We start from the raw sequence: 13105 nt of genomic DNA, 5'->3' as shown, positions 1-13105 counted from the left end.
GAATCACCTCACATTTAAAAAAAGTCACATCCGTAAGAATTGATCATTGTATAATGTTCTTGTTGTGCACAGTATTCTCTTAGTTCTACTTGCTTCAATTAGCACCAATTCCTGTAAGTCTCTCCAGGCCTCTCTGAAATCATCCTGCTGGTCATATCTTATAGAACAATGAAATTTCATAACATTCATATACCAGAACTTATTAAGTTATTCTTAAATTGATGGGCATCCACTCAGTTTCCAGTTCTTTGCTACTACAAAAAGGGCTACTACAAACTTTTTTGAAAATGTGGGTCCTTTTCCTTTTTTTATGAGCTCTTTGGGATTCAGACCCATAATAGAGATACTGCTAGATCAAAGGGTATGCACAATTTGATAGCTCTTTGGGCAGAGTTCCAAATTGTTCTCCAGAATAATTGGATTAGTTCACAACTCCACCAACAATGTATTAGCGTCCCAACTTTCCCACATCACCACCAATATCCATTATCTTTTCCTGTCATCTTAGCCAATCTGAGAGATGTGTAGTGATACTTCAGAGTTGTCTTAATTTGCATTTCTCTGATAAATAGTGATTTAGAGCATTTTTTCATATGGTAGAAATGACTTAAATTTCTTCAGCTGAAAATTGTCTATTCATATCCTTTGACTATTTATCAATTGTAGAATGGCTTGTATTCTTCTAAATTTGAGTTAGTTCCCTTAGAAATGAGGCCTTTATCAGAACCCTTGGATGTAAAAAATTCTTTCCAGTTTTCTGCTACTCTTCTGGCTGCATTGGTTTTGTTTGCACAAAAACTTTAATATAATCAAAAGTATCCATTTTATATTTCATGATGTTCTCTATCTTTGATCATAAATTCCTTTCTTCTCCCCAGATCTGAGAGAAAGGCCATCCCTTGTCCTCCTAATTTGTTTATAGCATCATCCTTTATATTTAAATTATAAACCCATTTTGACTTTATCTAGGTATAGGGTGTTAAGTCTTGGTCTGTGCCTGGACCAAGTTTCCTACTGTTTTCCAGTTTTCCCAGCAATTTTAGTCAAACAGTGAGTTCTTGTCCCAGAGGCTGGAGTCTTTTGAGTTTATCAAACACTAGAATGCTATTTTCATTGACTACTGTGCCTTGTGAAGCTAATCTATTTCACTGATCAACTCTATTTCTTAGCCAGTACCAAATGGTTTTGATGACCGCTGCTTTATAATGTAGTTTTAGATCTGGTACAGCTAGGCTGCCTTCCTTTGCGGTTTTTTTAAATTAATTCTCTTGAAATTCTTGACCTTTTATTTTTCCAAATGAATTGTTATATTTTCCAGCTCTGTAAAATAATTTCTTGGGAGTTTGATTGCTATGGCACTAAATAAGTGGATTAATTTAGGTAGACTTGTCATTTTTATCATCATAGCTTGGTCTATGCATGAGCACTTGATATTCTTCTGGGGTTTTTTTAGATCTAACTTTATTTGTATGGAAAGTGTTTGTAATTGTGTTCATATAGTTCCTGACTTTGTCTTGGCAGGTTTCTCAAATATCTTATATTATCTACAGGTATTTTAAATGGAATTTCTCCTTGTATCTCTTGTTGCAGGACTTTGTATAGATGTGGATTTATTTGGCATCCTGCTTTGCTGAAGTTATGAATTTGTTTCTAGTAGTTTTTTAGTTGGTTCTCTAAAATTCTCCAAGTACACCATCATATCATCTGCAAAGAGTGATAGTTTTGTTTCCTAATTATCCACTCTAATTCCTTTAATCTCTTTTTCTTCTCTCATTACTAAAGCTAACATTTCCTATACAATATTGAAAGTAATGGTGATAGTGGGCAGCCTTGTTTCACCCCTGACCTTATTGGGAATGGCCTTAGTTTATCCCCATTACATCTGATGCTTGCTGATGGTTTTAGATAGAGAAACCAGTCATTTAAAGAGAAACTCCACAACCCGTTCCTAGCAAGAGAGACCAAGACTGTTGTGTTTGTCACGAAGGCCTAACTGGGGGAGAGAGCACAGGCTTTCTTCTCTCGGCTGAGTCTGGAGATGACTTGTTCAGCATTCTGGTTATTGGAGGAGCCGGTTTATAGCCTGACTGGACATCTCTGTCCACTTGGGATTGTTCCACATTTTATCCTGGAGGTTGGGAGCGTCTCTGATCAGCAACTGGTGGCTCCTTACTGCTAGTGGAAAACTGGTAACCTGTTTCCTGCCTCAATGAATATGGATTGCTGAGGTCTCAGTTAAGAACTATAACTAGCATTGTTACTCTCAGGTACCGCTGAGGGCCTACTGTGTGTGTGTGTGTGTGTGTGTGTGTGTGTGTGTGTGTGTGTGTGTGTGTGTGTGTGTGCGTGTGTGTGTGTGTGTGTGTTACTGGGTGTCCCACTTGAACAGGAGTGCTGTTCTGACTCAGCCTCTCACTTGACTTCCTAGTAACCGTCTTCTCACAAGTTAATTCCCTGCCCATAATCTCTGCTCAGTTTCTGACCCATAATCAAATTAGTATTGCTTCTGGAAAGGACATTCTGATATTCGTTATTTCTTGCCTCAGGACTTCATTTAGCCTGCCTGAAACTTTCCAAGCTAAAAGACTTCTTTACTCTCACTTGTGTATCACCAGTTAATAGAACATAGTAACTACTTAATGTTCCTTTTATTCATTCATCCCATGCTAGCGAGTAGGGCTCGATGGCTAGAGAGGAACTCACTTGGGACCTTGGGCTGGGGGGAGGGCGGGCCAAGAGGGAGGTTCAGATCATCTGGGAGTTTCCTATTTTCACTATTGGTTCTTGCTAAACAGATGCTACGTTCAGTTGTGTGGGGGACAGTTGAAGGATTGAAAGTGTTACCTGTGCCTGGAGAAAAATTCTGGTTACCTTGCCCTAGTTGCCACCCTGCAGAAACACTCAACAGGTTTCATTAGGTGCCTGCTGTGTGCCACGCACTGGGCTAGTTCACAGATTTGTATCCTGTTAGCCAGCTTCCTCCCTGCTCTCTCCAGTGACGTGCCAGATTTATATTAATATAAATAATCACAGATTTATATTAAGAATAGAAACAGGGGCAGCTAGGGGGCGCAGTGGATAGAGCACCAGCCCTGAATTCAGGAGGACCCAGGATGAAATCTGGTCTCAGACACTTCCTGGCTGTGAGACCCTGGGCAAGTCACTTAACCCCAGCCTCGGGGCGGGGGGGGAATAGAAACACATGTTTGGCCACAGAAGGCAGAAGACAGAAGGGATAATATGGAACATCCAACCCCAGAGGGCGTGACCTTGGGGTGCAAGAGGCTTGACTTAGGTGTTTCCTTATGATTATGTGGCAGAGACAAAATGGGACATTCTCAGGTTAAACCCGTGTCCTTTGTGCTTTCTAATGTCCCCTCCTCATTAGAGCGGGTTTTTCTTCGGTTTTGCCTTTGTATCCCCAGTGTCTGACGCAGCGTCTGGAACTTCAGGAGATGTGGGAGGCAGGCAGGACTGGGGATGTGACTCCATTCACGTGGGGAGTTGTTGGTGGGGGAGGGTATTCCCTCCTCTGTTACTGATCAGCTCAGAGTGATCCCACATTTGCCCACGGTTAGAGGAGAGCAGACTCCATGGGCTCTCCCGAGTCCTAGGCCCCAGACCTGAGGGACCTCGGGCCGTGTAGTCCTACTTCCCTTTCCTCCCTTCTCCCAGAGGAGGAGGCTGAGGTCCATTGACTAACTTGTCTCCAGATACGGAGGGAAGGCTTTTTGGAGGCAAACCGTGGGCTCCACACCGGGCCCTTTCCTTGGTTACCCCTGCTTCCCTCCATCCTGGGCAACTCCCTGACTCTTGAGTCCCAACCAGCTTGGCCCTTTGTTGGAGGGGCTCTCATCTTGGAGCCAGACCTTTCACCAGAATTTTTTTATTCCACGTACCAAGACCCAAGCTCTTTTTGGCTTGTCAACAAACTTACGGATTACTCCTTATAGCTAAACCACCTGCATTTGCACAGTCCCCCGGACACCTAGCAGACATGCTGTTTATCCAGCCTTCAGAGGGCCTGAGATACAGGGCTCGTGTGAGCTTGGCATCCAGACTGAGTTAGAACCCTGGCCCTGGGGAGGCCGCTGAGTCACTCGGCTCGCTGCCCATCCGCCTCCCGTCTGCAGTCACCCGAGCATTCCCTTCCAGCTCCAAATCCACGTCTCCAGCGGAGCCTCCTCTTCTGAACGCTCCTTGCCTTACGCCCTTGGCCTCTGCCCCCTGCTCTGTATGTCTGCTGTATTAAACCTGCCCTCTCCCTCCTCCCCCCACAAGCTCCTGATCACCAGACCCAGCAGCTTGACCTCACGTTCCTTGACCTCTGGACAGTGTTGGATAGTGACAGACAGCACCCCTTCCCCCATCGGCCTTTCCCCCCTTCTTGATGTTTGCCAGTTTGCCAGACTGTACTCTCCTGGTTTTCCTGCCCCGTTCTGCTGTCTCCTTTGACACCTTCTTTTCTTCCTGTCTCTTAAATGCGGGGGGTGGGGGGGAGCCCCCAGGTATTCCACCGGTCATTTTCTCTCTCTCCACTCTGGTGACTTCACTGTCTCCTGGGCTAATGACTCCCGAGCCGTGACTCCAGGCCCACCGTTCGAGCCACCTCCTGGACAGGTGTCTCCAGAAAAAACTCCCCCTTGCGCACTGCCCCCCGCCCCCCAAACTTAGCCATCTGTTGCTTTCCCTCTTTCCTTTCTCTCACCTGCGGTTCTCCACTCAGCTCGGTGGGTAACCCCCGTGTCGTGGGGGCTGCTGCCCATCGCAGTCCTGTGACCTTTAGCCGTCAGGGGCCATCGTTTGTCTGGCTCTCACCCCTTCTGCGCCAGCACGGTCCCACACACAATCTCCATGGTGACCGCTCACACGTGTGCGCCTTCTCTCTGCACATTTCTCATCTTTCCCCATCCTCGTCCTTGTCACATTGGTGGTTCTCAATGGCGGCACCGCCCTCCACCATGCCGCCCCGCCACATGATGGTCTGCCCCCCGGCGCTTTCAGGGACAGCTTCACCTCACGAGAGGCGCTCTCTGACTGGGGGGCTCCTGATGAGTCTGAGGGGGTGTCCCCGGGGTGCTGCGCCCGGCCCCTGGTGCCTGGTAAGTGCCGGCGGCCTCCTTGTGCTCAGGGCCGGCCACAGAAGCTTGGAGGTGGGAGGAGGTTTATGCTGACAGAGGCCATTCTGTCTCCCCCCAGGTTCCTTAAGTTGCTCCTGGAGGCCATCAAAAGGAAGAGCAGCAAGGCGTCGTCCTTCAAAGCCGTGAGCACACGGAAGGCGACTCAGCAGGATCTGGACAGCGCCGGGGAGACGTCGGGAAACCGGGTGGGTGAGCGGAGAGCCGGGCCGGGCCAGGGCAGGAGGCTGTGGTCAGCTACCTGGGCCCTGCGCCCATCTGAGGTGCAGCTCCAGGTCCCCCGGCCAGCTGCCTGTGGGCAGGGCTGCCCCAGAGGGAGAGGAGGGCGCTCTGCTCGTCTGTCACCGCACCACAGGGCCCTTCCTGTCCTCCAGGGCCTCCCTGCTGCTGCCTTGGGGGCACCCAGAGGAGGCCATCGACTGGTGGGACAGGAAGGAGGGGGAGCCCCCTGCTGCAGAGACCCAGGGCACGGAGCCTGGGCTGTGGGGAGCGGCCCAGAGACCCAGTGACCTGGCGGAGGCCCACTTCTCACAGGCTGGGCTCTGGGGGGGGGGGGCAGGAGCGGGGCCCTCCTCTTCGGCTGCATTTTCTGCCCGCCTCATCTCCCCACGTCTTGTTGGAGACGGCCATGCGCTGCCTCTGCTTTTGATGCAGGGGGGGAGGGGGAGCCGGGGCTCAGTGTGTCCCTGTGCCCTCTGCAGGAGGAGCGGGAGGGGGCTGAGGACGAGGAGCAGATCGTGGACGGGGACGCCGAGGAAGGGGACGCCGACGCTACGGACAAGAAGTGGAAGAAGAAGCAGGAGGAAGAAGTGAGGGGCTGGGGCAAGGGCCCCCTGGCGGGGCTGGGCTCTGGGCCCTTGGGCCATCCTGGGCCTCCTCTCCCTTGTCCTCCACTCACAGGCTTTTAGTAGCACGGGGGCCTTTGGCCCAGCCCCTCACTTTGCGAAGAAGGGGAGGCCAGCCAGGGGGCAGCTTGTCCTCCAGGCCCTCACATCCACACTTCTCGGCTTCTGCTGTCCCCCAGGTAGACTACGAGAGTGAGGAAGAGGAGCAGGAAGAGGAGAATGAAGAGGACAATGAGCGGGAGGAGGAGAGCACCGAGGGGAACACTGAGGGGAGCACTGACCAGGGGCCCCGGCCTGAGGAGGGCCCCCAGGGCCCGGAGGCCGAGCAGTCAGAGCCTCCCTCCTCGGGGCCCAGCAAGAGGCGGGCGCGCAGTCAGGGGACCTGCGGGCCGGAGGCGGAACAGAGGGCCCAGGCCGTGCGGAACCTCCACTCGTCCATCCAGGACTACCAGTTTGACGTGGACGAGGGCCTCTGGTGCCAGGTGAGGGTGCGGGGGGCGTGGAGAGAAGCAAGGCCTTGGCTGGGGGCTGGCCCAGACCCTCCTCTTATCGAGCCAAGAGGACTGACGGGGGGGCTCCGGGGTATCAGGGACGAGGGTGGGGGCAAGGCTGGGCCTGCTCTCAGTGTGCAGGGGCTTCCTCTCCGTACCTCCAGGAGCTGGGACACAAACACCCCCCCCCCCCATGAGAGTCACACCCACACTTCCACACACGCATGCGCACACTCTCCCACCCCACAGCCCGGGCTCGGCCCCTCTGCTTCCTACGTGGCACAGGTGCCAGGGAGGTCTCACCGAGGGCCCGCCTTCTTCCCAGGTGACCCTGAAACTGCCGCTGATGAAGGTGCACTTTGACCTGTGCTCGCTGGTGGTCTCCTTGGCCCACAGTGCCGTCCTCTATGAGACCAGGGGAATCACCCGCTGCCTCCTCAACGAGACCACCAACAAAAATCAGGAGAAGGAGCTGGTCCTGAACACGGAGGGCATCAACCTGCCCGAGCTCTTCAAGTACGCGGACGTACGTGCCTCTTCGCCGTCGTCCCGCCTCGCAGATGTTTCAGGGGGGAGGGCGTCAGGTCAGGAGGGACACAGACATGGCCCGGGCCTTCCCAGACATTCTCCCAGGGCCCGCCTGCTTCTCCCCAGCTCAGCGGAGCCGGCCCCAGGCTTGTGGTCCTCTGCCCCACTGCTGTCTCTTCTTCTAGAAGCTTCTTAGCCCAGGAGGGGGCTGGGAGAGCATTGCTCAAAGCCTCCCTAACAGCCGGCCTCCCCAAAGGGGGCCCTTAACGTCGCCCTGCTCGTTCTAAGTTAAGTGGCCGCTGAGCTTGTTCCCATCCAGGATCCCGGCCCGCGCTGAGCCCTGGGCTGCCATGAACAAGTGGTCAGAGTGAGCCGGGGGCTCTTACACAGACAGGTCACTCTGGAAGCCTCCGGTCCCAGAGCTGCGCGTCGGCCTGGCGTCCTGAAGGCTTCAGGGGCCCCGAGGCTCAGCCTCCACGGAGCTCTACCCTGGGTCCAGCCCATTAGCTCCTTCTGTGATGGGATGTGCCCCAGGCTGGGGGGGGCTGGGATGTCGGCAGCCGTGAGTAGTGTGTGCGTGTCCCATCACTCCGGTTCCGGCGCGCTGGCTGACGCACCGAGCTGGGCTCAGTGGGGAGTCTGCGGGGCTGAGCCGGGCTGGCCGCCCTCAGCACACGCTGTCCTTCCTTCCCCACATAGATCTTGGACCTTCGCCGCCTCTATTCCAACGACATCCACGCCATGGCTAACACGTACGGCATCGAGGCCGCCCTGCGCGTGATCGAGAAGGAAATCAAAGACGTGTTCGCCGTCTACGGTAGGATGCTCTCCAGCGGTCTCTGCCGCGGGGCCTGCATGCAGGGGGCTGTCCTCGGAGGAGCGGTGGGCGTGGGCATTCGGGAGATGTCCTGGAGGTGCGCCCCGCTGTCTCCTGGGAGATGGTCGTGGCTCCCAGAGCTCGTGCTCTGTGCTCCCTCCACCAGGGCAGATTGCGGCCCCTGCGTAGCCTCTCACCCGGGGCCCCTCCAGCCCAGTTTTTCATCGGCCTTCCTTGGAGCAATCTGCCCGTCTCATTATTTAAGGGTCCTGATATTCCCTGGGTAACTGCGTCCCCCGCGGGCTCTCATCGGCTCTCCATCGCTTTGGCTGTTGACGGGCGGTTTTTGCTTCTGGACACACGTGATCCCGCTACTTCTTGTCCAGAAATAGCATGATGCTATACAATGGTGTGCTCGGGTCTACTAGGATCTGTGTGCTGGAGATACGAGGCCTTTATCCAACTATCTGACTATACAAATGTTTCCCCAATTCTATTTCTTGGCTAAGTTGAATTTCCTCGTACAAAAGCTTTTTAATTTTGTGTAACCAAAATTATCCATTTGTAGCACAGTGCTTTCTATCTTGTTTTATTCATTCATCCTCTCGTCTCCATAATCTTGTAGGTAATTCGTCCCACGTTCCTCTCTCTAATTTACTTAGGATAAAACGCTTGCTGTCCAGGCCGTGTATCCATTTTGACCTTTCCTTGGTACACGGTGTAAGACATTGGTCTATACCTAGTTTCTGCCAGACTTCTTTCCTGTCTTCCCATTAATTTTTGCTGGTCATTAATTCTTATCCCCAAAGCTTAAATCTTTACATTTATTAAAGATTGCTAGGATTGTTTACTACTGCGTATTGTACATCCATCTTTGTTTCCTAACCAGTAACCGATAATTTTGATAATTAACACTTTATAATATAGTTTATTCCTTTTCCTACTAAACCTCCTTCCTTTCTATATATTTTTGATATTCTTGACTTTTGTTCTTTGAAATGAATTTCATTTTTCTAGCTTTAGTAAAATCGTGTTTTGGTAGTTTAATTGGGATCACTGAATAAGTAGACTTGCCTAGGTAAAGTTGTCGTTTTTATGCTATTGGCTTAGGCACAATTGATTTTTCTCCAGTTATTTAAATCTGAATTTATTTCTACAAAAAGCATTCTATAATTATAGCATTCCTATAATTCCTGTGTTTGTCTTGGCAAGCATATGCTCTCAGGCATTTTATGTCATCTACAGTTATTTTAAATAGGATATTTCTTTTTCTTTTTTTAAGAACTTTTTTGATGATTGTGTAGAAATGCTGGTGATTTGTGTGGGATTGTTTTATATCTTGCTACTTTGCTAAAATTATTGTTTTAAGCTATTTTAGTTGAATCTGTAGGGTTTTCCAAGGATACCATCATCATCTGCAAAAAAGAGTTTTATTTTTTCATTTCCTTTTCTGAGTCTTTCAAATTTTTTCCTTCTCTTACTGCTATTGCTAGCATTTCAGGTAAAATACTGAATAATAGTAGTGATAATGAATATCCTTGCTTCACTCCTGATCTTACTGGGAAGTTTTCTAGCTCATTTCCATTACAGGTGATGCTTGCTGATGGCATAATTTCAAGGAAGAATCCATTTATACCTATGGTTTCATATTTTTTTAAATAGAAATGACTGTTGTATTTTGTCCAAAAAACATTTTCTGCTTCTGTTGACATATTCAAATAATTCTTGTTGACTTTGTTATTGATATAATCTGTTATGTTTGTAGTTTTCCTTATTTTAAAACCAGTTCTGCATTCCTGGCCTAAACCCTACTTGGTCACAATATATCATCTTTGTGTCGTTGCTATAATCTCTGAACTAGTGTTCAGTTTACGATTTTTGCATCAATATCCATTAGTGAAATTAGCCTATAATTTGCTTTTTCTTTTTGGCTCTTCCTGGTTTGAGTATCAGCATTGTATTTGTGTCTTTTTTAAAAGCTTTTTTAAAAATGGGCTTTTAACCCTCCTCATCCTACACGGTATTTTCCATCATTTTTCACATCCTTTTCTTGAGAAGGGAGAGATTCAATTTGCTCACTTGACTCTAGGAAACAAAACCAGAAGTAATGGGGAAGATGCTGTCCACTTATGCATTCATTCCCTTTGAGAGGAAAGCAGCCTCCTCAGCCTCTAATCAGCTCCTCAGGATTCAGGCTGCTCCCTCGGTATAAACAGCGGTCAAGGCTGGGGGGCTCGTTGAGCATTCTCGCTTGTGGCTCTGAGAGTTGAGACGTCTCTGGTGCCGGTGCCGGGGTTCTGTTCCCTCAGTGGCAGAGCCCAGGATCTCTCTTTGTTCTACCCCCGGTGGCCGCTGGACTTGACCCAGAACGTCCTGGTCAGCTGTTGGGTCAGCTCAGTCAGAGCACAGTGACCACGGGCACGCAGTGCTCCTCACTGCCCTCGGGCCACAGTTTCTCAATCCTGTGGTTCCACGTCTCGCTGAAGTGTCGGGGAGACTCAGATTTCTTTATTCAGTTTCCCAAAATTGACTATCAAGGCCGGTTGCCAGATGCTGGGGCAGGAGAACGGCAGTGGAGCCATCCCTGCCCCGGAGGCGGGTACAAGGCATACACAGATGAGTACCTGTTACTTTGAGGAAGGGGATAAAGCAGGAGGAGGAACCTGAGATGCAGAACTGAGCTTGGGAATTTCCTGGGGTAGCCCCAGGCCTCCTAGTGAAGAGTCACCCTGGCTGTGGAGGGCCCCCAGAAGGGCTGTGGCCACGGGGGTGGGGGGAGGGGGGAGGGAAGCCTACCCCAGGAAACCTGGCTGCTTCCATCTGGCTTGCTGGGGATCAGACGTCCGGGCGAGCCGTCCTGCGCTCCCCGTCCCTGCGGCAACCCTTCCCATTTCCTTCATCCCCCACAGGCATTGCCGTGGACCCCCGGCACCTCTCCCTGGTGGCCGATTACATGTGCTTCGAGGGCGTTTACAAACCGCTGAACCGATTCGGGATTCAGTCCAACTCCTCCCCTCTGCAGCAGATGACATTTGAGACCAGCTTCAAGTTCCTGAAGGAGGCCACCATGATGGGTCAGTGGGGACTCACCCGCCCTTTGCTTGGGGTCCTGCCAACTCCCCTTCTGGTCCCCACTCCGGCTGTGCCATGAATGCACTGACTTAGGTTTGGGCCGGGTGGGAAGGAAGCAGGGATGGGATCATCTGAGGAAATCCCAGCCTCCTGATCAAGCAGCTCTGGGTCTGGGCAGACCGGCCCCGGGGTTCCCACGGTTCTCCTCTGCTGGGTGTCAGCTGCATCCGTGCCCTCAAACCTCAGCACCTGCTGGGGAGTTCGGCCGAGGAGCGCCCGCTGCCATCTACTTCTCGGCTCTGGGTTAGTCACAAGCTGTTGTAAGTGCTCCCAGGCACCGTGCCCCCCGCCCTCGGGGACCTCCTGCCAGTGAGGGATGAGTGAGGTCCGAAGAGATGGATGGGGTGGGGGGTGGGCATGGCTTCCTTTTGAAGATGCCATCTGAGCCAAGTCTCAAAGGAAGCCTGTCAGTGAGCAGTGAGGAGGGGAGGCTTCTAGACCCAGGGCAAGGAGCAGTAGCATTAAGAGGTGGATCATGGGGTACCCAAGGGGCCCCCAGGGGAAGAAGGCCCCAGGGGGGAGGCAGTGCCCGGGGCAGGTCATCCCCTTGTCACCGCCTTCCATTGTTGGAGCCTTTTCCAGATGTGAGGGTCCCTTACACTCCCTAAGGGGGCACACATCAGGGCTGATCAGTTTGGGGGCAATGACTGCATCAGTCCTTCCTGGGACCAAGCAGGCAAAGGGTGCAGCTGCCCAGGTGGCTCCTGCCGGTCGCCTCGTGTTCCTCCTCTGGAAAATGGGCTGATTGGACAAGATTGGCTTGTTATAGAGAATGCTGGGCCTAGGCTCTGGAAGAGCCGGGTCCAAACCCACCCAGAGGCGTCCCAGCTGTGGGGCATGGCCAGTCATTTCAGGTCTGGCCGTCTCCTCCCAAAGGGTGGGAAGCTCAGGGAAGCTGGCTTGTGGCAAGGCTCCCCCTCCCCCGTGTCATGGACAAGCCCGTAGGGTCCCCGCCCAATTCCTCCTCTGGATAGGTGAGATTTGTGGGAGCCTTCTTGGAAGCAGCAGCAGCAGCAGTTAGTGCCATGAGAGCCCAGGGAGAACTGGCCTTTCCCATGTCAGACGTCTAGCCCCTGGCGGGCGGGCCTGGCAGAGGTCAAGGGAAACCTCCGAGAGGCAGCGTCCTCCTTAGAATCCCCATGGACTCTTTCCCTGGGGCCTCCTTGGGCAGGGTCTCCCCTGGAGCCCAGCCCTCAGAATCACAGTCGGTGCTTCCTCTCTGGGCCGGGCTCCTGAGCCAAGGGCTGGCATCTGCCCGAGCCGGTGCTCACCAACCTTTGCCCACTCGAGTGCATCTTCCCAGTTGGCCAGCCTGCTCCCTCGCTCCCCAGGCTGGGAGGGAATTTCGGGAGGGGGCTTTGATCTCTTGAGCCGGTTCTTGATTGAGTTGTGAAGGTTGGCAGGGGGGTTAGCTGGGTCATTCATTTGGGGTTAGGGTCCGGTGTTCTCTGCCCTGCAGGTCCCGTCTCCAGCAGCAATTACGGTGACTCTTTGTGTCTTTGCCAGGTGCCCACGACGAGCTGAGGTCGCCTTCGGCCTGTCTGGTGGTCGGGAAGGTGGTCAAGGGCGGAACGGGCCTATTCGACCTGAAGCAGCCGCTGAGATAGCCGGAGCTCCCTCCTCTGCGCCCTCCGGCTGGTGTGCACAGGCGGCACGTGAAAGCAGAGGCTCGGGCAGACGCGGGGCCCCTGCCCCACTCACCTACCTCACAGGAGAAGGCCAGTGCCCAGTGCCAGCATGGTGCCCTTCCCTGGAAGATGCCGACGCTCCCCTGACAGAGACTGCCGCGTTATGGTGGGGTGGACTCGAGGCTTCATCCAGAAAAGGAGCATTGGCCATTGTTGCTGACTGTGGGCCGGCCTGGCACAGTGCCGGGCCTGGGGAGTCAGAGACCTTGCATTCTGTGGGGCGCTCACCATTGTTCAGAATAAATGTAAAGCTGATAGAATTCAGGAGCATTCAGGAATTTTCTGGAGGGCGGTGGGGGGCAGGTGGCAGGAAAGGCTGCATGTCTCTGAGGACAAGGGGTGACCCCCTTCCCGCTTCTGCCCCCCATTTGTGGGCCAGTGTTGGGAAAGTGCATTGAGCTCCTCAGAGGTGAGGGGCTTTCCTGGAAGGGGTGGGGTCTTCCCCTGGGCTCTCCGTATTTTTAGT

At 52.5% G+C, this 13105-nt stretch overlaps 1 protein-coding gene across 1 annotated transcript in view; it reads left to right on the top strand.

Moving 5' to 3' along the window:
* POLR1A (RNA polymerase I subunit A) overlaps positions 1 to 12899 on the top strand; it is a gene marked incomplete in the record, with an annotated part of 52493 nt that extends 39594 nt beyond the window's left edge. The window contains 7 exon segments of the mRNA XM_074285655.1: positions 5200 to 5326; positions 5840 to 5947; positions 6163 to 6465; positions 6800 to 7000; positions 7702 to 7819; positions 10729 to 10893; positions 12458 to 12899. Of these exon segments, the coding sequence (XP_074141756.1) occupies positions 5200 to 5326; positions 5840 to 5947; positions 6163 to 6465; positions 6800 to 7000; positions 7702 to 7819; positions 10729 to 10893; positions 12458 to 12558 (1123 nt within the window).
* Between the last annotated feature and the right edge of the window lie 206 nt (positions 12900 to 13105).

This window comes from Sminthopsis crassicaudata, chromosome 2 (genome assembly GCF_048593235.1).
Source record: "Sminthopsis crassicaudata isolate SCR6 chromosome 2, ASM4859323v1, whole genome shotgun sequence".
In the NCBI taxonomy this organism is placed as follows: domain Eukaryota; kingdom Metazoa; phylum Chordata; class Mammalia; order Dasyuromorphia; family Dasyuridae; genus Sminthopsis; species Sminthopsis crassicaudata.
Note: the sequence above shows the minus strand (reverse complement) of the source record. Positions and strands in the feature narration are given on the sequence as shown.